Raw genomic sequence first — 20,622 nt, 5'->3', positions numbered from 1 at the left:
GGGTTCCCCCCAATCCTGGCAGAGGATGAAGGACTAAGGGGAGCCCATCAGGAGCCTCCCTGAGCCATGGATGGATGGGGACAGCAGGGAAGTGCCCAATCTCTGCTGAAGCCCTGAAAGCTGCAGGAATTTCACTTTTGGGATGATCTCCTGAAAACCAGAGCTGAGGTGAGGGTGGCAGCAGGGTCACCCCAGAATGGGGCTGGTGTTAGGGCTCTAAATCTTCTCCCTTTACACAGCAACTCTTACACAACAAGAAAACTCAGAATCATTTATAGGTTAAGTAAAATCAACCCTAAATGAGCTTTAATCATGTCTGGGGGTGGTTGATATGTCCTGGTGAGCGCAGGGCTGTGTGTCCCACCAGGCCTGGGCAGCAGAGGCACTGATAGATCTGGGCTGGACACAGCAGGGATGAGCTGGTCAGGATCCAGCCCTCAGGCATCCTCTCCAGCCCAGCTCGACTTTTTGGGCACTCCAGGGGTTTCTCCTTGGGTTTCATTTCGCTACCCTGGGCTGCTTCAGGAACTTGGCCAAAAGCCCAATGGAGTAATTAATCAGCAATTATTCTGATTAATGTAACTGGGGTGGGAAGTGAGGTGGGGAGAAATCCCTGAGCTGCTCCTGGGATCGTCAGGATCAGGAGTTGGCTCATCCCCATGGTGGGAAGGAGTGAGGCATCTGCACTGTGCACTGCTCTGTCCTCCCAAATCACCTTAAAGCAGGGTGTGAAGCAGGAAGAAAAGATGTTTGCTACCTGGTGCCACAAAATCTGAAGGGGTGAAGAGGCAGCAGCCCCTGTTAAAGTTGCAGATATGCTGCACTTTAACCTGCAGGGAGCTGCTGCTGGGTCTGCATGTTGGCAGACTGCTTCTCACCACCCTCAGCAGCGTTTTTGGGGAGGGAATGAGACCACCAACAGCAGCTCCCTCCTCTCTCCTGGGTGCACAGAGTCATCCCAATTCTGCTTTGGGACTTGCCAAGCTCTGTTTGTGTGTGCGTGGCTGAGCAAAGCCAGGTGGGAGGGGATGCTGGGCACATCAGCATTGAGAATCACTCATAAAGGTTTGAAACTGAAAAAAAATCACTGGGATGAGCACAAGGACGAGCTAACAGAGGCAGATCCTGCCAGGGGCCGGGATCGGGGTCAGCCCAAAGCCCAGCCAGGAGCAGCCCAGCCCAGGGCAGGGGCACCGCGGCCCCTCGGTAGCACAAAGCCGCCTCTGTGTCCCCGGGGACAGCAGGGCAGGCGGCGGCTTCTCCCGGGACGACGGGAAAACGACGGGAAAACAAACCCCGGGGCTCTCCCGAGGCTGGCAATCCGTGTTTTAAATATCACACAGCGCTGCAGGAATGCATCCGCAGGGCAGGAGCAGCGACGGGACTCTTCCCAAGCGCCGCTGCCTGCCTCTGGCAATCAGAGAGGGGAAACGGCTTTAAACTAAAAGAGGGGAGATTTAGGTTAAATATAAGGAAAATTTTATTACAGCAGGGGTGGTAAAAGACTGGTTCAGGAAGCTGTGGATGCCCCATCCTTACAAGTGTTCAAGGTTTGGCTGGACAGGGTTTGGATCAACCTGGTCCCGTGGCAGGTGCCCCTGCAAAAGCCGAGATGGGATGGACTTTAAAGGTTCATTCCAACCCAAATTGTTCCACAACTCTATAAAATTCCCTTTTGCAAAACACCTGCAAGTCCTGAGCAGAAATCCAGCCCCTTCCTTGTGTGTGTGCCTGTGCCAGGCACAGGGACAGGACATCCCAGAGGCGCCAGGAATAGCTGTGAGCTCCTCAGCTGAGCCCAAATTCAGCCACTGAAGCCTCACATTTACACCGTCAGCCAGTGTGGTGCTTGCTGGGTGGTGGTGCCATTGCTTTGCACTCCCAAATGGGATGATTACTTGGATTTCAGATGTGGAAGTGCAAGAGAAGAACAAAACAGGGCTTATTTTTAATCCCTGTTGTCTCAGTTCCTAAATTAACACTTTTGGAGCCTGTTCTCACTTGATTATCACCCGATGCCGTGAAATCCTCTGAAGACAGGATGTCCTACTTAACAAATCAACTCCCTATTAGGTAAATATACATTCTGAAGTTTTAATTAGTCCCATGCTACGACACAGAGGTGCCCTGAGGACTCATCTGCAGCACCTGCCCCCCTCTGCACCCCAAGCCCAGCTCTGCTGTGCGATGGGAATTTTGCCAGGGCCAGCAGCAGCAGGTGCCAAGATCCCAGAGCAGCTGGGAGGGACTGAGGTGCCTTTGAGAGTCACCTCCAAGCCATTGGAGGTCTCAGGGACAATTAGCAGAGATTCCTAAAGGGTCTTCAGCACAAGGCTCACGCTCTCAGCAATCCAGAGGGCAGAGCTGGCACCAGCCACGGGTTTGCTGGGAAGAATCCCCACGTGGGAGAGAGCTCAAGGGCACAGTGTCTTGCCAGGAGAATGTTAATGATGCTGCCCAAATGGGATTCCTTAAAATTGTCTTTTCATCTGGGAATGGCCAGAGTCAAGAGCTCTGGCAGATGGACAAATGTTTCCCAAGGTGCTCAGTGATTTGGGCTGCTGGATGAGCTGGGGGAGGAGAGTCCCTGTGGAAGGGCAGCATGTCCGTGGTCCTGCCCTCCAAACCACTGTTCCATGTTCATCTCCCACAGCTGAGCCATCTCCCACAGCAGAGCCATCATCTGCTCATCACTGCCCCAGAGTAACAGCCTTGTGTCTGGGGGATTTTCACTCCTTCCTGTCACCCAAGGTAGTGCAGCTCCAAGCAAGCAGGGTAAGGAGTGAAGGTGAAGGCAAAAATGAAGGTGAAGGTAATGATGATGGTGAAGGTGATGATGAAAGTAAAGGTGAAGTGGTGATGAATCCCCCAACTGCTGAATCCCCCAAAACACCAAGTCTCCCATTTGCTTCCCAATTCTGTTGTTCCCTATCCTTTCTGCTCTCTCCATCTGTCCTGCACTCCCATCCATGGCTCCTTCCTAAAAACCAGTGCCACTTGCCCTCTTCAATTTCCCAAACCTCTCTTCTTCAGTAAGGGGTGCCATTAAAAACATCTGATCTCTGCAGCACTGGGGTGACAACCCTTGGGGAACACCAGTTAATCGATCCCACCACCCCCACTGAGACCAGCACTCCCTGCATCCCGAGAGAGATGAGAAAGAACACAGAGCACTGGGCAGTTTGAACTCTGGCATTCCCTAATTTCTGATTTTGCAGCCTGGCTGTGTGAGCAGCCAGCTCCCAGATCCCAGAGCAGCGTGCAGTGGCAATCAGAGCACGGCAAATCAATTCATGCCAGGCTGTACCTTGCAATGTAAATAATAAATCGGATTCAGCAGCAATTGAATGCAGCCCAGAGCCCTGAAATCGGGCTTGGCGAAAATAAGAACTTGAGGCTGTTAAGATGCAGCAGGGTGGTGTATGGTCATTAGCTGTGAGATGCTGGAAAACTCTGCTTGGATAATGGTTTTCATTTGTGCTCATTCTGGGCACTGGAATAACAAGTGCAGCACTGGGATGGTGGCAGAGCCCAACCTGGAGAGAGCCCTGGTGAGGATGGGAGGATCTGTCCTGCCCGAGCTTCAGTTCCCTAATGGAGAGCAGATGGAGTTGGATGAAATTATTTTGGCCTCAAAAAATTACAACGCATGTAAAAATAAAAGCCTGTAATTAGTGGGAATTTCATCAGGTTTCAGTTGGGAAAGAAAAAGCCAGAAAGTAGCATTCAGCTGCTGCAGGGTTGCAGCTGGACACGAGTCAGTCTCAGCACAGGGTGGGCTGAGCTACTGCAGAACCAGCAAAACCTCCCCACTCCATCAAGTACCCATGATCTTCTTAAAACACTTTCTTTTCTTTTTTTTTAATACAAAAAAACCCCTAAAATATTATTCTTACGTGTTTTGCCCTTGCTGGGAATCGATTAGGAACCTGGCAGAGGTGGATCCTGCTGTCCTGCCGTGTCCTTGCAGAGTTACATCATGTGTGTCTTCTGATTGGATTAAGTTGCAAATTCACAATTTCACTTGGGGAAACAATATTAAAAAGAAAAAAGCCAGTCCTCTGTTCTGAGGGAAAGGAGGTGATCAGGCTCTCAAATAATTACAGAGTGCCTTGAAAATAACCGTGACATGCCAAAATCCAATTAGAAATATATCTATATAAACCTCCAAACGGGAGAGTTTTTGTGGTTTCAACCCCTCTCTGCGTGGCAGAGAGCATCAAAGAGGGAGCAATGCCTTGGATGCCCTCTGCCAGTAAATCATGAACTTTGTGAAGGTGCAGATGTCACACTGTGAGTGACAAGAGGGTCACCTGCCCAGCCAGGGGCCAAAGGACAGCACAGGTTCCTCGTGGTCTGTGTAAGCCAGAGCCTGATGTGAACCTGCAGCATCCCCACCCTCCAACGCTGAGCTTTGGTTCTTCTATTATCAGCATGAAAATAAATTCTTTTCAGGGAGAGATTTTCATAACACTAAACATTTCCATGCCTGGTTGAGATAAGCACCATCCATCAGCCCGCACCAGGCAGGAGGCTTCAGCACGAAGCTGTTTTCGATTCTATCTCCCTGCAAGTGCCTCAACAAATCCATTTTGAAGTCTTTGCACAAAAAAAATTGAAGGGGGGGCAGATAGAGGAGGGGTGTTGGGATTTAGGAAAACCAATCCATGGTGTTTAGCTTGGGAGTGTCTGTTCCCAACCCATGGGGCTGCAGTGAGGAGGGGTCCCCAATACCCAGCTGCATTCACAGCCCCCAGGCCTGTGGTTGGGTGCCATGGGGGCCTTTGTGGAGGTGACAAACAGAGCAGCATGTCCCAAGGCCACCAAGACATCCACACTGATGGATGTGTGATTCTGGTTCCTCCCTCCTCGCTGGGTGCTCCCTTTTCCTGCTGATGAGCGGTTTTCATTAACGAGCAGACAAGCAAAGCACCAGAGAAATTAGCCACTTTTCTCCTTGGACAAATAACTTCCGTCTGAAGGCTTTTCATCTCCTCCCTCTCATCCTCGCGGGGCGCGGCGGGAGGAAAGCTGATGTTTAATTACTTCCTTTATTCTCTGAAAAACGAACGTGCTGAATCATCCCAGCCTCACCCCCTCTGCAGAGCCGGGGGCTGGGGAGGGGTGGCACCCACGGGAACACTGGTGCTCTCCATACCCAAATCCATGTGCAGGGGAAGCCTGTTGGTCCAGGGATCACTGCAGCCACTGTCCCCAGCCTGCCCCCTTCCCACACCATCACTGCCTTGGGAAAAGGAGCCCTGGTTCACGCTGTGAGTGTCCCAAGCTGTGTCTTGGTTTAGGGCTTTCCCTAAAAACCTGTTTAACTCCTGCTTTTTGACTCCTGTTTAGCTGTGGAAAGTCCTTAACCAGGCATTAAAAGATTCAAAGTCAGACCTAAACCCAAGGCAGAGTTGCTGGGGCTGTTTAAAAGATGCTCCAGGGTGGGAGGGATTGAGTGAGCCCAAGAGTGATGCTGGATGCTGTAAAACCAAGGATGGCTGGAGCATGGAGCAGTTTGTGGGGACCACACCACCTCCCCAGGCACAAGGCTTCTCTGAAAATCCTTTGGAATTTCAGATGGATGAGCAGTCTGAACTTGCCCAGGCACCCACACCCCATCACAGTATCTCCAGGCATTGGGATACTGGTTTGGCACCAGGCTCTCCCTTGCAGATGAGAAGGAAACAAATTCCATGCCCTGGACATGTGAACCCTTTACTGGAGAAGTGCAATTGCTACCAGAAAAATCACAGAAAGCAAAGGCTGGAAGCAGCACAGCACTTATTTTTAATAACAGCTTGGTGTAATCTGCACACATTTCTCAAGCGACATCAGCCTTTTCCTGCCAAGGCCCCTCTTTAACCATATTTCTCTTGGAAATTTTCTGCCATGGCTCAAAAGCTCTGTGTGCAGACAAAGGCTGAGGGAGAAATGGGAAATTCAAAGGGATGGAGAACCCGTTCTTTCTTTATCTGCCTGCAACAAGCAGCACTGCCCTGCCCGCTCTCTTGAAGCCAGAGGAGGAATGCCAACTCCCCCCAGGAACTCTCAAAGGATTTTTGCAGGCTACAGGCAGAGTTTGGGGCCTGATGTCCCCACTACACGCATGGTTTGTGACTCGATGTCCCTGCTCCCTGCCTGGCAGCATGGTTGGCTGGCTGAGTGTGTCAGCCCTGGCCAGCTCCCAGCGCAGAGCTGAGCCAGCATCCAGCCTTGACAGGGGCTTGAGCCTCATCCAGAGCAGCTCCTGATTGAGCATCCAAAATTTTGGAAAGCTCCTATTGATTTGGGAAGCTGAATTTAGTTTTGGCAAAGTGCTCCACTCTCACACACACAGCTGCACAGCCCAGATCCAAGAGGGTTTTATGGTGTAGCTGTGCAAGGCTGATGAACAGGCACACAAACCCTGCCCCAGGCTGTGCAAGTCACTGCCACCTGCTGCACCTTCCCAGCCCACAGGAAAGGTGGGAATGTGTCACACAATGTGCTTAAACTGAGTGTTCTTCCTCTTAAAACAAGGGTGAGGGTGCTGCTGTGTGCTGCAGTGGGTCTGTGACAGGGAGCCCTTGGGAAGGTGGAGTATCACAGCACAGGCATCTGCTTGTCCTTATTCTGGGCAGCCAGAGGCGCTCCCAGCCCTCTGCCAGTCCGGGGCAGGATGAGCACAGGGTGCACAGCCAGACCCCAGCCCCTTGGTGACTGCAGGGGCCGGCAGTGACAGTCCCTGGCTGGGTCAGGTGCGACAGCTGAATGCAGGCACCTAAAAAATACCTGTGGGATTGTCACTGGGGTAGTGACAGGTGCTGGTGACACCATTTAGCTCCATGCTGGTGTGCCAAGCTCCAGTGAGGTTTGGGGGTACCCATTCATGCAGCACCCATGAGGGTGAGCACTTTCCTCTGCCTCCCCCATCCAGGGAGCTGGAGATAGGGGACACCAGAGATATTTGGGGTGGAGGAACAAGCAGGTGTTTTCCATTCTATACCCACTGCAAACATGACAAAAACCTGTCCATGGTGCCCACTGCACCCTGCTGTCCGCAGGGACCCGTTCCCGCAGCTGGAGAGCGGCAGCGGGGATGACGCCCGGGGCAGGGCTGGGGGGGATGCAGGAGCGGGGGACGCTCGGGGATGCTGGCGGCGGGCGGCAGCGCGGGGCCGGCGGCGGGCGGAGCCCCCGGGGGTGGCGGATGGCGGCGCCGCCCCCGGCGCGGACACCGGGGCGGGGCGGGGCGGGCGGGAGCGCCCGGTGCCGCCGGCAGCGCGGGGGGCGCGGGGCTCCGTCCCCGCCCGAGCGCGGCGCCGCTGCCGGAGGATGAGCTGCGGCCGGCCCAAGGACATGGAAGGTACCGGGCGCGGGCGGGGGGGCTCAGGTGCGCGGCGGGACGCGCTTCCCACAGCCGCCAACGCGGTGGGCACGGACCTGGCGAGCCACCCCATCCCAGGGGCCGCCCTCCATCTCCCCCCGGTGCTGTCCCCTCCATGCTGGGGGTCTGTCCGTCCTCCATCCCCCGGTGCTGCCCCCTCCGTGCCGGGGGTCTGTTTTTTATCCCTCCCCGGTGCTGCCCCCTCCATCGCCGGGGTCTGCCTGCCCTCCGTCCCCAGTGCTGTCCTCTCCATCCCGGGAGTCAGTCCCTCCACATTCCCCTTTACTGGCGCGTTCCAGGGAGAGGCTGTCCCCCTGCCCTACACCTCGGAATTGTGGTGTACCAATGAAATGGGCTGGAAAATTTGGCTAGGGCAAAGGGATGCAGGTGTGAGGACAGGGCAGGCAGGCCTGGGGGTGCTGGAGCAGGGCAGGACCCCTGGGAAGAGCACGTCAAGGTGGAAGGGGGCTCACTGCAGGCAGGGTCTGTGCCTGTGGGCTCCCACACCTGCCAGGAGAACCTGGAGTCCTGCCCACTGCCCTCACCCCACACTCTCACACTGTCCAACCATACAGAAGTGCTCTGTCAAGGGGTGCTCAGGGACCTCCTGGCAGTACCCATGGCAGTCTCAGGAGCACAGATATCCCAAAGGCATGGACATCCTCCCAGGCACTGTGCCCACTCCCTCAGCGTGTGCCCAGGGCACCCATCGTGCTGCACAGGGAGGACAGAAAGGACATTTGCCTTTTGTTCCCTTCCTCTGTCCTCGGGAGGCACCAGCAGTGGGCAGCCACCAGCCTGAGCTCTGGCCATGGCTCTTATCTCATCTCTGCAAGCTGAGAATTCAGAGGGAAGCGCTGGGGTGACACTCACCACACCCAGGGCCTGAGCCAAGTACACTCCAGGGGAAGCTGGAGAGGCTGGAGGAGGTGTCAGTCCTCTTTGGGTCTGGTTTCATCTTCCTCAGATCTTAGGAAATAGCTCAGGACAGGACTGGTCCATCCTATAGGCACAGCTTCAAAGATGGGATATGTTGGGGGATCCCAGAGAGCCTCACTGGAATGATCATCCCTGGAGGCTCCATCGGCTCCTGCACCAGGGTGAAGCCACATGGAAGGGGCAGAGGGGACCAGGGCAATGGCAATGCCAGCTGAGCTCCTGGCTCAGCAGATGCTACTAAGAGCAGGATGAGTTCTTCGCAAAGCTGCTCCCTGAATTGAGCAAATTCCCTAGGTTCTCAGAGAGTCCTGGGAGTCCTCAGAGACTTGTGCTCCCGTCCACCCTTCCTTCACCTGCCTGTAGGAACACAAGAAAGATGACCAGCTCCTCAAATCCGCCTCCAATTATAAACAAATCCCTCATTTTATTTGGTGCTAAACATCTCTTTCCCTCCCAAATGCCGTGTGAGGACCCACCCTTAAGGGTCATCACACACAGGGAGCCAGGCAAGCCAACAGAATGATTTCATTCCTTGTGGAGCTTGTCTCAAGCATCTCCCACTAATCCCGGGAATCCTGTCTGACCCGGGAAGCCTGGCTGCCCCCACCGCAGCTGCCTGCAGGCACGGCCCCATCTGGAGGGCAGGTCTGTGGGACGATGGCATCAGAGACACGGGGATGCTCCTGAGGCCGTGGTGAGAAGTGGTGGCAGAGGACAGAGCAGGAGTCTTTGCCTGTCCGAGCTGCCCTGTGCCCCTGCCCGCTCCTCCTGCAGCTCGGCTGTGTGCCACCGTGTCCCCTGGGCAGCTCCTGGTCACCTGCGAGCAGGAAGCACCGGCGGGAAGTGCCCTGGCAGCCGGTCTGCTGGTGGTGATCATCTCGGGGAAACTCGGCACCCACACGGAAATGCTTTAGCCGGGGAATGCTGCCACATCCTGCCCCGAGGTGCCCAGCCCCGCGAGGTTTCCCGTCCCTGTCCCCACCAGCAGCTGCTGCTGCTCTGAGCCTCTCCAGCGCTCACGTTTCACCAGCCATAAAAGTGTCTGAGAGGGAATGGCAGAGGGAGCAGCCCGGGGACGGGAGGGAGCCGTGGCTGTCCCTGTCCCCCCTGCGGTGACCCGGACCTGGCCTCCCCCTCCTGCCAGGCTGGAGAGGTGCCCAAAATGGATCAAAGAGCCATGGAAACAAGCCGGCAGCGATTCCCCCGGCGAGCAGGCAATGGGGTGTCACTCACAGGGGCAGGCAGAGGGGCACAGGGAGCCGAGACCAGCTGGCAGGGACTCGGAATAGTGGGGTCACAGTGGCTGTTTGGGGAGCTGAGCTGAGCTCTCCCCTCCCCGCTCCAGCTCGGGCTCAGCCAGCCTGGAGGTTCTTCATTCCCGTGTCAGGGTTCAGCACAGCCTCTGCTCTGTGGCACCCCCACTTCTGCCGGGACCCCAGCAGGACCATGGGAGCTCTGTCGGGAGCAGGTGCAGCACACACCGAGCCCTTCGGCCCCTTCCCCTTAAGGCTGTTCCTCACCACGCTTCTTCTCTTTCCTCCTTCACCCCGCCGCCCTAAGCCAGCGGAGCCCCGGCGCTGCCACACTCGTGCCATGGCTCGCTTGTGCCCTTTGGTGCCCGGTGGGCGCAGTGCCCCCTGCAGCAGCCCCCCGGGCTCCCTGCCCACCCCGGTGCCAGCTGGCCCTGCCGCGGGATTAGACGGGAGCAGGAGAGGAAAGCGCCGAGCATCCCCCGGATCAGACGCCCCCAGGGCAGCGGGGAGGGGGTGTCGGTGTCATTCACCCCCTGTCCGTGTGCGAGCGGCTCTGGCCGCCCGGAGCGGCGCTGAGCGTGCAGCCGGGGCTCAGAGCAGCGGGAGGGAGGCGCTCGGGGGAATCAGTCAGGTGTGGACGAGGTATGAGGGGAGGCAGGGATGGAGCCGCACTCGTGACAGCGGTGCCGAGCGCTCACGCGCATCCCTCCTCCCGCCGAGATGCAGCAGGGCCGGCCATCCCTCTGCTGCGTCTCCACCATCCGCAGCTCGCAGGGACCACCCGAGCCAGGTGAGGGCTCTTCAGGGGATGGCCGGGGGGCTGTGGGGCAGGCGGGCCTGGGGGGAGATGCTGCCTGAGCGTTCCTGGCCGGAGGGCACAGCCGCAGGCTTGGAGGAGAGGGGAGGAGGGGATGGAGGGCGGCTGGTTGCTCCTGGGCATGCTGTGGCTGCTCCCTGTGCAGGGCACGGAAAGGAGAGCCCGTGTTGGATGTCACCCCCGTGTCCCTGCGTGGAGCCAGCCCAGGGCTGTCCTAACACAGGGCTCGTCTGTTCCCATCCTTTCCTTGCTCCAAAACGCTCCCACATGCCCTGCTCTCGCTCCCTACAGTCCCATGTCGGGTGCTGCCAGGTGATTGGAAAGTTGGGATGCAAGGGCTGGGCTGGGGAAACTGAGACTGTGGAGGAGCTGCTGGAGCAGGGCCTCTGGGCTGCTCCCCTGGACAGCCATGTCCCCAAAGCTCCTGGAGCTGCCTTTCTTCCTGGTTTATTTTTCCTTCCCACTTTCACCCCTCTTTCCCATCTGCTCCCACTCCTGCGGTTGCCTCCAGCAGAGTTTGCTGCAGGAGAAGAGATGCCCAAGTCCTGCTGCTGGAGGCAGCTGCTCCATGGCTCCCTATAGATTTGGGTCCTGCTGATGGCCAAAACTCCCTTCCCTCTACTCCCTGTAGCAAGCCCTGGCACAGCTGAAGGACACAACTCTGGCAGCAGCCCCTCCACACCTGCCAGGTTTATATCTGCCACAGCACCCAGTGGGATGGGCAGGCTCCAGTTCAGGTGTGTCCCAGCAGATCTGCTGTGCTCAGGGCGACAGGGACAGGGCAGTGGCACCTCAGACATCCCTGGCTGGAGGGAGCACAGCCCACTCTGGTCCTCACCCGACAGGCCCAGGGTGTCTGAGACTGCTGGAAGTCACCCAGGACAGGTGCAGAGACCACCCCTACCAGTCCTGCCTCTGCTCCCCACTGAGCCTCTCCATGGATCTCCCTCCACCTTGTTTTCTCTAAAATCACTTCCCCAGCCATCAGACAGGTCCCCTGCCTCAGCTTCCCCAGGGCAATGCTTCCTGCTGGGTGTGTTTAAGAAACAACATTGTGTGATGTGGTCTGGGTATCCTGGGTATCCTTTTTTGCTCTATTTTGACTTTTTTGGCCAGTTGTTCTCCTATTGCACAAAGGTGTACTTGAATGGGTTCTTTGAAACCTCTTCCCTCGTAAAACCTACTAATTAGGAAAATGAGCTGCATTAGGATTTCTTCAGCCCTCCTGCTCTCCCAGAGTGGTTTGCCCTGGAAATGAGTTTCCTTTGGGTGCTGCTCTGCTCTTAGGGGTGGTTCATGACTTGCCTGGCTCCCCATGGTGGGAGCAGGTGAGCTGGGGGATGCTCCAGTCTTTGCTTCCATGGATCAGAGCTGCTTATGTCAAGCTGTCTGGCTTTTATCCGGAGCAGCCAGAGCGTGAGCCCCTAATACCCACTCACCCTCCTCCTGTGCCAGCTGGGGCCCTTCAGCCCCCCTCAAGGGAAAGCTTTGCAACCTCATTGTAACCCCAACACCCCCAGCTTGTTAAAACACAAGGAATTGGATTTTAATGACCTTTGTGGGTCCCTTCCAACTCATGATATCCTATTATTCTATAAATAAGGGGCAAAAAGCACTTGTTGTGGGTAAATGTCTCTTTGTGGTCGTTGTTGAAGGGTTGGTGTGTGTTTGGCCATGTAGCTGTCCCCAGGTATCCATGGTCTGTGCTAGGGGACCAGCCTGCAGTCTCTGCTCCCCTTCCCTCGGTGGTGGCAGTTTGCTGCCAGCCTGGACCATGGGAAGCAGCTGCCCTGGGCCTCCTCCTGGTCCCTGTCCCGGCAGGGTGGCAGTGACAAGCAGGAGGTTCTCACCACGTGTTGGGGATCAGCTGCAGGTCCTGTGTCTGCTCGGCTGGCGGGTGTCAAAACAAGCGTCGCTCGTGAGGGGTTTGTGTGGGCAAACATCTCGTCGGGCGCCTGCTGGATCCCAGCGCCAGCTGGCGTTCCTGGGCTGGTGGATTTTCTTCTTGGTAATGGGGAAGGAAGGCAGGAACGGGGAGTTTTTGGAGAGAAGAGCCCACAGCCTGAGGAGAAAAAGGGTAGAAAAGGCACTTTTGGGTGCCCCGGCGTGGGGTGGATGGGCACCACGGCCGTCTCTCACCCCCCTTCCCTCTGCAGCCGCCGCTGCCGCCTCTGCTCACTTCAGCTTCTGCCGCAGCCTCCTGGAGCACACGGTGTCGGCCGAGAACCTGAGCTACCGCCTGCAGCGCGCCGCGGGCAGCAGCCTCACCTGGCACGACGGCCGCAGCCAGCGCCCCGACGGCCCCGGGCGCACCGTCAAACTCCTGCGGCAGCCGGGCACCGAGGGCTCGCAGGTACCCACCAACACCCCCTGGGTGTGCCCAGAACACAGCTCCTTGTGTCTGCCAGACCCCTGCAGGTACCCACACCCACCCCCCAGGGGAGCACAGTGTCTGCCAGACCCCTGCAGGTACCCACACATACCCCTGGGCATGTCCAGGGGAACACTGTGTGCCACAAACCCCTGCAGCAGCATCCCCTCTTTCCCTGCAGGATCAGGCCTTTGGGTCTTGTTTTGCTAGAAGTTCTCGTGATTGCTGTGTGTTTAGTTATAGTGACATGTAAACATCATCATGTGTTTTCATCAGGCCTCGTGCTGTGCTGGGGTGAGCTCTCTGTGTCACCTCCCCTCTGTGCATCACCTGCCCTCCCACCTGCAGCTGGGACTTAAAACCATTTTGCATTAAGTATGCCACGACCAAATTCCTTATAATGCCTTAAAATCGCTTGTGTGTGTCTCTTAGCCAGGTTTGGACCATAGTCTTCCTGAAATTTGACAATTTTATTTTATTGTACTATGGATTTTGTTGTACTATGACAATTTTATTTTATTGTACCATGGAGGCTGCGAGCCAAAGGTTTCCCTCCATTCACTGCTGCACAGACACAGGAAGGAATATAATCCCTGCAGGTGGTTCCTGGTGCTTCCCAGCCCCTCCTTAACACCCTGGCAGTCAGGTTCAGAGTGGCACATCCAGACAGTGAATGCTGGAAAGAAAAGAGGGGAAATCCAAATCCAAATCCAGCTGCCAGCATGCAGATGCTTTTATATCACAGGGCCTCCTGTCTGGTTTGGCTTCGGAAGGGAGCAGGGACCCCACAGGGATGGGTATGGTCGTGATGCTCTCAGGAGCAGCAGCTTCAGGGCAGACAATGTCCCATGTGCTGGTGGCACTGTCCCATCACCTCCAGGTGGTTCCTGCATGGGGACACACCAGCCACCCTCCAGCTGCCAGCTGCGGCTTATCATGGCTCTCCCTCCTGCACTTCTATGTCCTGCCCAGGAGGATTTAGTGAAAGGTTCTTAATTTGCAAAAGGCAAAGGAAAGCAAAGGAAAATGCCAGAGCGAAGGGAGGCGATGCAAGTTTCTCCTTGCAGTGCCCCCGGTTCCCCCAGCCACTCCTCCCCTCCTGCCAGAGCAGCCTCCCAGCCCTCCTGCCTGCTCTCCTCCACACCGGCGCTCGATATTCACGGCTGAGAGTTTATCAGAGAGACAGCGCGGCTCAGCCGGCTGGAAAACAAACCCACGATCCCTTTACACCTCCCCTGTTCCTCTGGGCTCACTTGGGGACCCTCCGTGGGGAGGGGGGATGCAGGCCGAGCAGGCAGCGCGGGGTTCGGGGATGCTGGGACGGTCCCCGGTGCAGGCGGTGTGTGATGAGGGATGTGCGTGCAGCCGTGTGCGTGCCCAGGGAAATTGCCGCTTGTTTGTCACCTCTTCCCCCGTGCCTCGGAGGGTTAGTTGGATAATAGCTGTGGGAAGCCCGCGGGAAGCTCTCGGGAAGATGGTTGTTATTCCCCCCAGCCCCTCCGCTTCTCATCATCGCTCGTTAGTGAATGCAGAGCAAATCGCCGCCTCCTCCTCCTCCTCCTCCTCCTCCTCCTCCTCGTCCCCACGGCACTCTCGGGCGCGCTCAGCCGAGTGTGAAGCAGCCGCAGCCGGCGTGGGCTGGGGCTGCTCCCGCAGGCTGGGATGAGTCTGCTGGAGCCGGGGCGTACCCCAAAGGTGAGGGTTTGGTTCAGAAACTGAATCCTGGGCATTGCCTATTGGATTTTCCATCATTTGGAGACGGACTCCTTGCTTATTAACGCACAGCCTCCCAGCTTCGCCTTCCTCCCTCTTGCTCGGATGTTCCCAACGAGCTCTGCTTAAGGAAAGCTCCTTTCCAAGTTCAAAGGCTCCCCAGGGCATAGGCAGCAGCCCCAGCAGGCTGGCCATGCTCCGTGGCAATGCCCGGCACGGGGCAGGGAGCACATCCAGCCCAGCTGCCCTCCACTGCCTCCTCTGCAGCATCCCTCAGGAATGTGTCATTAGTTTCAGTGACTGCGGGATGTCTGGAGTCCCTCTTACACTAATTATCCTGCTCCTCTATTAGACATGCTTAATTAGCCAGCGTTCACAGGCAGAGGTCGGTGTTGGCACACCGTGGGCCACACGCTGCCGACCTTTCCCGTGCCCGTGTGTCTGCATCAGCTGCTGTTCCTGCCCTGTCCCTGCCGTGCCTGGGCCATGGGTGAGCCCTGGCAGTCCAATTCCCTTCTGTTGTGGGAAGCAGGGATGCCTTTTCCACCCCAATTTGCTGTGATCCAGCCCAGGACAGTCCCAGCAGCTTGGGCACAAGTGAATACTTTAGAGCAGCAATGTTTGCTGGTGCTGCTCAAGGATGGAGTCTCAGCATCGCCAGCAGTGGAGAGCTGACCCATCTCTCCTGGATGCTAAAAGCAGGGAAAGGGAGATTTCTGCATCCTCCAGCCCCATTTCCCAGCCAGTCTGGAAGATTCCCTAGGAGAAGCAGGCTTGCTGGCTTGCTCCCTGTGCAGCCACAGCTCCAGATGTGTGATTTGCTCTATATGAGATAAGTCCAGGCTGCAACAACCTTGTGAGACCAGAGTAGCTGTGATGGGGGAGAGAAAATGGATCTGCCAAGTGGCTCAGAGTGAGACTGGGTGGCTCAGAGTGAGACTGGCCAGTGCAGCAGGCAGCTGGAGGGAGGGAAGGTGGGGTGGAGGGATGCTGCCAGCGAAGCCTCCTCTCCCTGTGGGCACAGCTTGGTACTGTGGATGGCACAGCTCAGCAGGTGGTGGAGGTGGCCAGGGCACACTGGGGTGCTGGGGACTGTGACCCTGCTTTATCCTGGGTGTCTCTGAGCATAGCAGCACTCCAGGAGCAGCTGTAGGATTCAGAGGTGGCCTTGGACACCTGCAAGGCTGCAGGACCTTGTTGTGACCAGTCAGCTCAGGGTTGAAGGCGGTTGAGAGGGAGAGAAAGGGAGAATCCTTCCTACTCCCCTTCCTACTCCAGGCCACCAGCTGGCTGCTGGTTGCTTTCCCGGGGACTTCTGGTGGGGATACGTTTGCACCAGCACCAACATCTGGTGGGGATGGCTTTGCACCAGTTCCTACTCTCCTCCAGGATCTCACTGGCTTTGTCCCCACCGAGAGCTTCCAGCAAATGCCCATCTCTGCCTGGGGAGATGGGGACCCTGAGGACCCCAGGACATCTCCTGAGCCTGTGCAATGTTCTGCTGGGCTGGGAGATGCGCAGGGGAGGGGAGTTGGGTCCTGCAGCAGGAGAGCTGGGAAGTTTAAAGTGTTGGGTCTATATATGGCAGGAGAACAAACTTGACCTCCCATCCCCACTCTCTGTGCCTCCCTTACTGGTTCCTCTGATTTCAGGGTGAGCCCAGAGACTCCAGAGGGTGTGGAGCCAAAGCCCTCCAGTGTCACCACAATCCTATGCAGCCAACCAACATCTCCCCCATCCCCATGGACTGATTTCTGTTTTCCTCCTCCCAGGGCTGAATCCCACTAACCTTGTCCCCTCCCACTCCCCTCAGGTCCGTGGCTGTGACCACTATGGCATCTACCACACCAGCCCCACGTTGGGCAGCCTGGTCAAGCCAGTGGTGCTGTGGACCCAGCAGGATGTGTGCAAATGGCTGAAGAAGCACTGCCCACACAATTATCTCATCTACGTCGAGGCGTTCTCCCACCACGCCATCACAGGTACAGAGTGTCCCCTGGACCATGCAGAGCACGTGCTCCTGGGAAAGGCTGTTTGGACATTGGGGGTTCAGAAGATGGACATACCCCCCATTTCTGTCCCCTCTCCCCATGAGATGCAGCCAGGGTGAGAGCAGGGGACACGGTGACACTGACCCAGGCTGGGCAGGAGGCATCTGCCACCAGGGTGAGCACCAGGACAGGCTGGAGGTTCTTTAAAATTATTAAATTGGTTTATCAGACAGGGAGGAGTCTTCTCATCACCTAGCTCAATATAATAATAGTATTATTAAATTTTTTAAATACTGAAAATTTTTGCAAAGAGAAAGATCTCTGTCCAGTTGGAGTCCAAATTTCAAAGGTCTTTGTCAGATCCAAATCCAACTCCCAATTGAGCCCTTCAAGCAGACTCACCTCTAGGATCTGCTCCCTCCCCTTTGCTCCCTGGTGACAGTGGCTTTGACCTCTAAGAGCATTCATTCCAGTCCAACTTCAATATGTGCAAGGCCAGAGTGAGCTCTGCCAGGGCCAGGGGATGGTGGCAGGGAAGTGAGGGCAGGGGCTGCCTGGGGGGGATGAGAAATCCTAATGCAAAAGCTCAGCCAGCCCTTGCTCAGGCAACAAAGGCAGCATTAGTGAGTGTATGCTGTACAGCAAGGACAAAAGCTGGTTTAAAATCCCTCCTATAAGAGCCCCAGACTGGAGGGAAGTGGCTTGGTGGGGACTGGAGCACTAATGCGTTGTGATGGGCACCCCCATTCATTGCCCCAGGACCAGCAGCCTGTGTGGGAACCTTGTGCTCAGAAAACATCTCCTCATCTGGGAGGTGGAGCAGAGAATAAAAAGCTGCTGCCTGCGGGGATGGGTTACAGGATTGTGCTGCTGATACCTGGCAGAGGCTGGGGACACGAGCTGCCACCCGGTGCTCTCTGAAAGGGAGGTCACAAACCAGAATGGAAGGGACCTGAAAGCTCATCTCGTTCCACACCCTTGCCATGGGCAGGGACAGCTTCTGCCAGACTAGGTTTCTCTAAGCCTTGTCCAGCCTGGTCTTGGACGCCTCCAGGGATGGAGCAACCACAGCTTCTCGTGGTAACCTGTGCCAAGGCCTCACCATCCTCACTGGGATGAATTTCTTCCCAACATCCGGTTTAACCCTATCCCCTGCCAGCTCTTCCCCCTCCATCCTGTCCCTCCACGCACTACTGCAGGCAGTGAGAGAGCACTCCCTCCTCAATCCTCCATGCTGATGGGTTCCCCTTTGTGCTTCCCTTTCCTGGGGTCATCCCCCCCTCTTTGTGCTGGTGGGGCACTGAGCCACTTGGTGTTTGCAGGCCGGGCGCTGCTGCGGCTGAACGGGGAGAAGCTGCAGCGCATGGGGATCGCGCTGGAGGCACAGCGCCAGGAGCTCCTGCAGCAGGTCCTGCAGCTCCAGGTGCGCGAGGAGGTGCGGAACCTGCAGCTGCTCAGCCAAGGTAGGGCCTATAGGGTAGCCCAGAGCTGGCTGTGGCACAGGGATGGGTTGTGGGGCCATTCAGGGAGCACAGGGGGAGTTGGGATGCACAGGGCCAGGCTGCCACACGCAGCCCAAAATCCATCAGTGGCCCTGTGCACAGAAGGGAAGAGATTCTCTGGGGATGGTGGTGGGTGAGCTGCGACGTGCCGCCCTGCAGGCTGTTTATTCCTTCCTCTCCCACCTTGTTCCAGCTTCTTTTGGAAATGTCTCCTAGCTGATCCGTCTGTTTGGCAGATTGCACCAACACTGTGAACCGAGCTCCGCTGGGATGGGCTGTGCATCGCCGATACGAGACCTGAGCCACACGCTTGGAATAAGAAGAGACAGCTTCCCAGACACTCCAGGGCTCCTCTCCTGCTTCTTCCTTCTCTTTCTTTTAAAGGAACGCATTCCTGTGCAGGGGTGGAAGGTTTCTTCCAGCAGACATGGCTCTTGGCTGGAGGAAAATCAGCAAACCAGCTGCTGGGACAGATGATGAACTTCCATCCACCTGAGCCTGACGGTTCACAGGGAAAGAGATGGAAAAAAGGAGATGGCAAAAGGCAGGGCTCAGCACTGTGGAGAAAGGGAATGCAGTGATTCCAGGGACAGCTCGGAGCCTTGTGCAGGACACTGAAGCATTATGCTCTTGGGCAACATCCCAGCACCCAGCAACTTGTGTCCATGCCTTGGAGCTTATTTAGGGAGCTTTGGTTTCCTCATCAGACTGGGCTGCCTTCCAGCGGCCGGGGAGGTGACGTTATCGGTAGCAAATAAGATGATACAACCAGCCAAAAAATTCACAGCGGGGCCAAGACCCCAGCACCCAGCTCCACTTGGTGAGTTAAAAAGGGAGCTGAGTCATCAGAGCTGGAAAATCTGCAAGTGAAAGCAGGCTGGATGCACCAGGAGGCTGCCACGGCTGGGAGGAAGTTGTGCCAAGAGCTCATCCTTCATCAGCAGGCAGAGGGGGAGCCCATGCAGGGGCTGGGGGCAGCAGGCTGGGGTGCTGCTGGGTGGTTGTGGGGCTGGGGGAACACTGGGTGACCCAGCTCCCATGACTGGTCCTGCTCTGCTCCATGCTCCCACCAGCTCTGCAGAGCTCCGTTCATCCAGGCATTGGCAGGTTCCTGTCCTGACCTCCTGCCAAGGGTTGGCAATGGTGCCACCAAAGCCAGGCACCTTCCTGATGACCTTCACCATCATTACAGTGAGAGTGTTTGCTGTTAGGTCTCCATCTCCCAAACTCTCTCATACAGAGCTACAGACTGCCCTTGTGGGCAGATAAGGAAAATCCGTGTGTAAATCAGGATTTTTGGCCAGGGTGGATGCTGTCACCTCCCCACATTCCACCTCAAGTGATGAGGGTAGGGCTGTGGGTCATGGGGGTCCGAAAACAGCAGCACCCCAATGCCCCTGGGGCACTGGGATGTGGAGTCAGGTCACGGTGCCCCCTGGCTGGGCATCCTCCTGCCTGCTTCTCTGCTGGTAATAAATTAGAGACTGTTATTTTATCTCACTGCTCTTCTGGCTCTTCCCACACCTGAACCTGCCCTGTGAGTTTGGTCCCTCCAGTCCTTCCTGGGGATTCCCAGGAGATGTCTACAGCCCTAAATCCCTCCATGCAAGGCTGAACAGCTTCCCTCTCTGTCTGTGGGTCAGGGGTCTGTGACCCTCAGCTCTGTCTGCAGGGAAGCAGCTCCAGGGCTTTGCTGTGTGTACCCCAGAACACAGAAATTAGAATTTCCTCCCCATTCCATACTGACCTTTTCTAATATGCAGCAAAATTTGCTCTTCTCACCTCACCGGAGACTCACAAGCAACAGAGCTGGGAGAATTTGCTGAGTTTAAAGACAAGGAAAAAGAAGCGCGAAAAAAGCCCATCTTGCCCTGGTGGGGTTTGTTTGTGTCCTGGGGGGCAGTGGGAGCTGTGGGGAGGCACGGGGAGCTGTGGGGTGACGAGGGGCCAGAAGCCCAAAGAGCAGAACACTGCAGGTGTGTGCACATCGTTAGAGGGAGACGCTGAGCTTCCCTCCAGAGCCTGGGAGCTGCACGGGGGAAATGCCTTCTCCGGGCTCCAGATGCCTTCTCCGGGCTCCAGCCTGGCTCATGCAGTGAGCTGGTGGAGATCTGGCCTGGAATGCAGCTGGGGTGCACAGAACAGTGCTGGGGCTGCCCTGGACCCTCTGGAAAAGGCAGGGTTCCCCCCCGATCCTGCCCCAAAGCCTGGCTGCCCCTTGTTGTGCTCCTGAGGATGCTCTGGCTCTCTCCAGCTCCTCAGCATGGAAGAAAGCAGAAACCCGACCAATTGCACTCGGTCAGAGCCCCAACCATACGGTTCAGGTATCTTTCTGAGACCTACCAGCACAGAATTAAGGGGAGGAGCAGTGTGAAAAGTTCCCAGGGCTGGCAGGACGATGCTCTCCTGCCCCCAGTCCCCTGCTCTGTGTCTTTGTTCTGATGAGGGTGGTGATAGTGAGAGCAGAGCATCTTGGCAGGCTGGCTCTGAACTACTGCTCTGGCAGTGTCTGGTGCCACCTAATGCCCATGGCTTGTCCAAGGGACACCCAGGACTCTGCCAAGGCAGCAGGAATGCATTCAGGACAGCCCTGACGTGGTTTTGACTTCTGTAGCTCCGGGCATAGAGAAAAATGCATCTGCATGGTGGATCCAAGGAAGGACAGTC

General features: G+C 56.6%; 1 protein-coding gene across 4 annotated transcripts; it reads left to right on the top strand.

Moving 5' to 3' along the window:
* Positions 1-7,388: 7,388 nt before the first annotated feature.
* On the top strand, positions 7,389-19,450 carry SAMD10 (sterile alpha motif domain containing 10). Of its 4 annotated transcripts, none has more exons than XM_074553555.1 (5): positions 7,389-10,351; positions 12,575-12,731; positions 16,276-16,444; positions 17,776-17,916; positions 18,192-19,450. In XM_074553555.1, the coding sequence occupies exons 1-5, from the start codon at positions 10,206-10,208 to the stop codon at positions 18,254-18,256; spliced, it is 678 nt and encodes a 225-aa protein (XP_074409656.1). In that variant the 5' UTR covers positions 7,389-10,205; the 3' UTR covers positions 18,257-19,450. The 4 variants fall into 4 exon arrangements, with proteins under 4 accessions (XP_074409656.1, XP_074409657.1, XP_074409658.1 ...); XM_074553556.1 differs by having other exon boundaries at positions 7,394-10,351; positions 12,535-12,731; XM_074553557.1 differs by having other exon boundaries at positions 7,395-10,351; positions 18,149-19,450.
* The last annotated feature ends 1,172 nt before the right edge of the window (positions 19,451-20,622 follow it).

The sequence above is a fragment of the Zonotrichia albicollis genome, chromosome 17 (assembly GCF_047830755.1).
Source record: "Zonotrichia albicollis isolate bZonAlb1 chromosome 17, bZonAlb1.hap1, whole genome shotgun sequence".
NCBI lineage: Eukaryota > Metazoa > Chordata > Aves > Passeriformes > Passerellidae > Zonotrichia > Zonotrichia albicollis.
This window is presented reverse-complemented; position numbering and strand designations above follow the sequence as displayed.

Bases quoted from the DNA above. Each gene is read 5' to 3' on its own strand.
- SAMD10 (XM_074553555.1), top strand. From the start codon at position 10,206: ATGAGGGGAGGCAGGGATGGAGCCGCACTCGTGACAGCGGTGCCGAGC. The intron at 12,732-16,275 runs GTACCCACCAAC...CACTCCCCTCAG, and splicing joins CGGGCACCGAGGGCTCGCAG to GTCCGTGGCTGTGACCACTA. The intron at 17,917-18,191 runs GTAGGGCCTATA...TCTGTTTGGCAG, and splicing joins CCTGCAGCTGCTCAGCCAAG to ATTGCACCAACACTGTGAAC.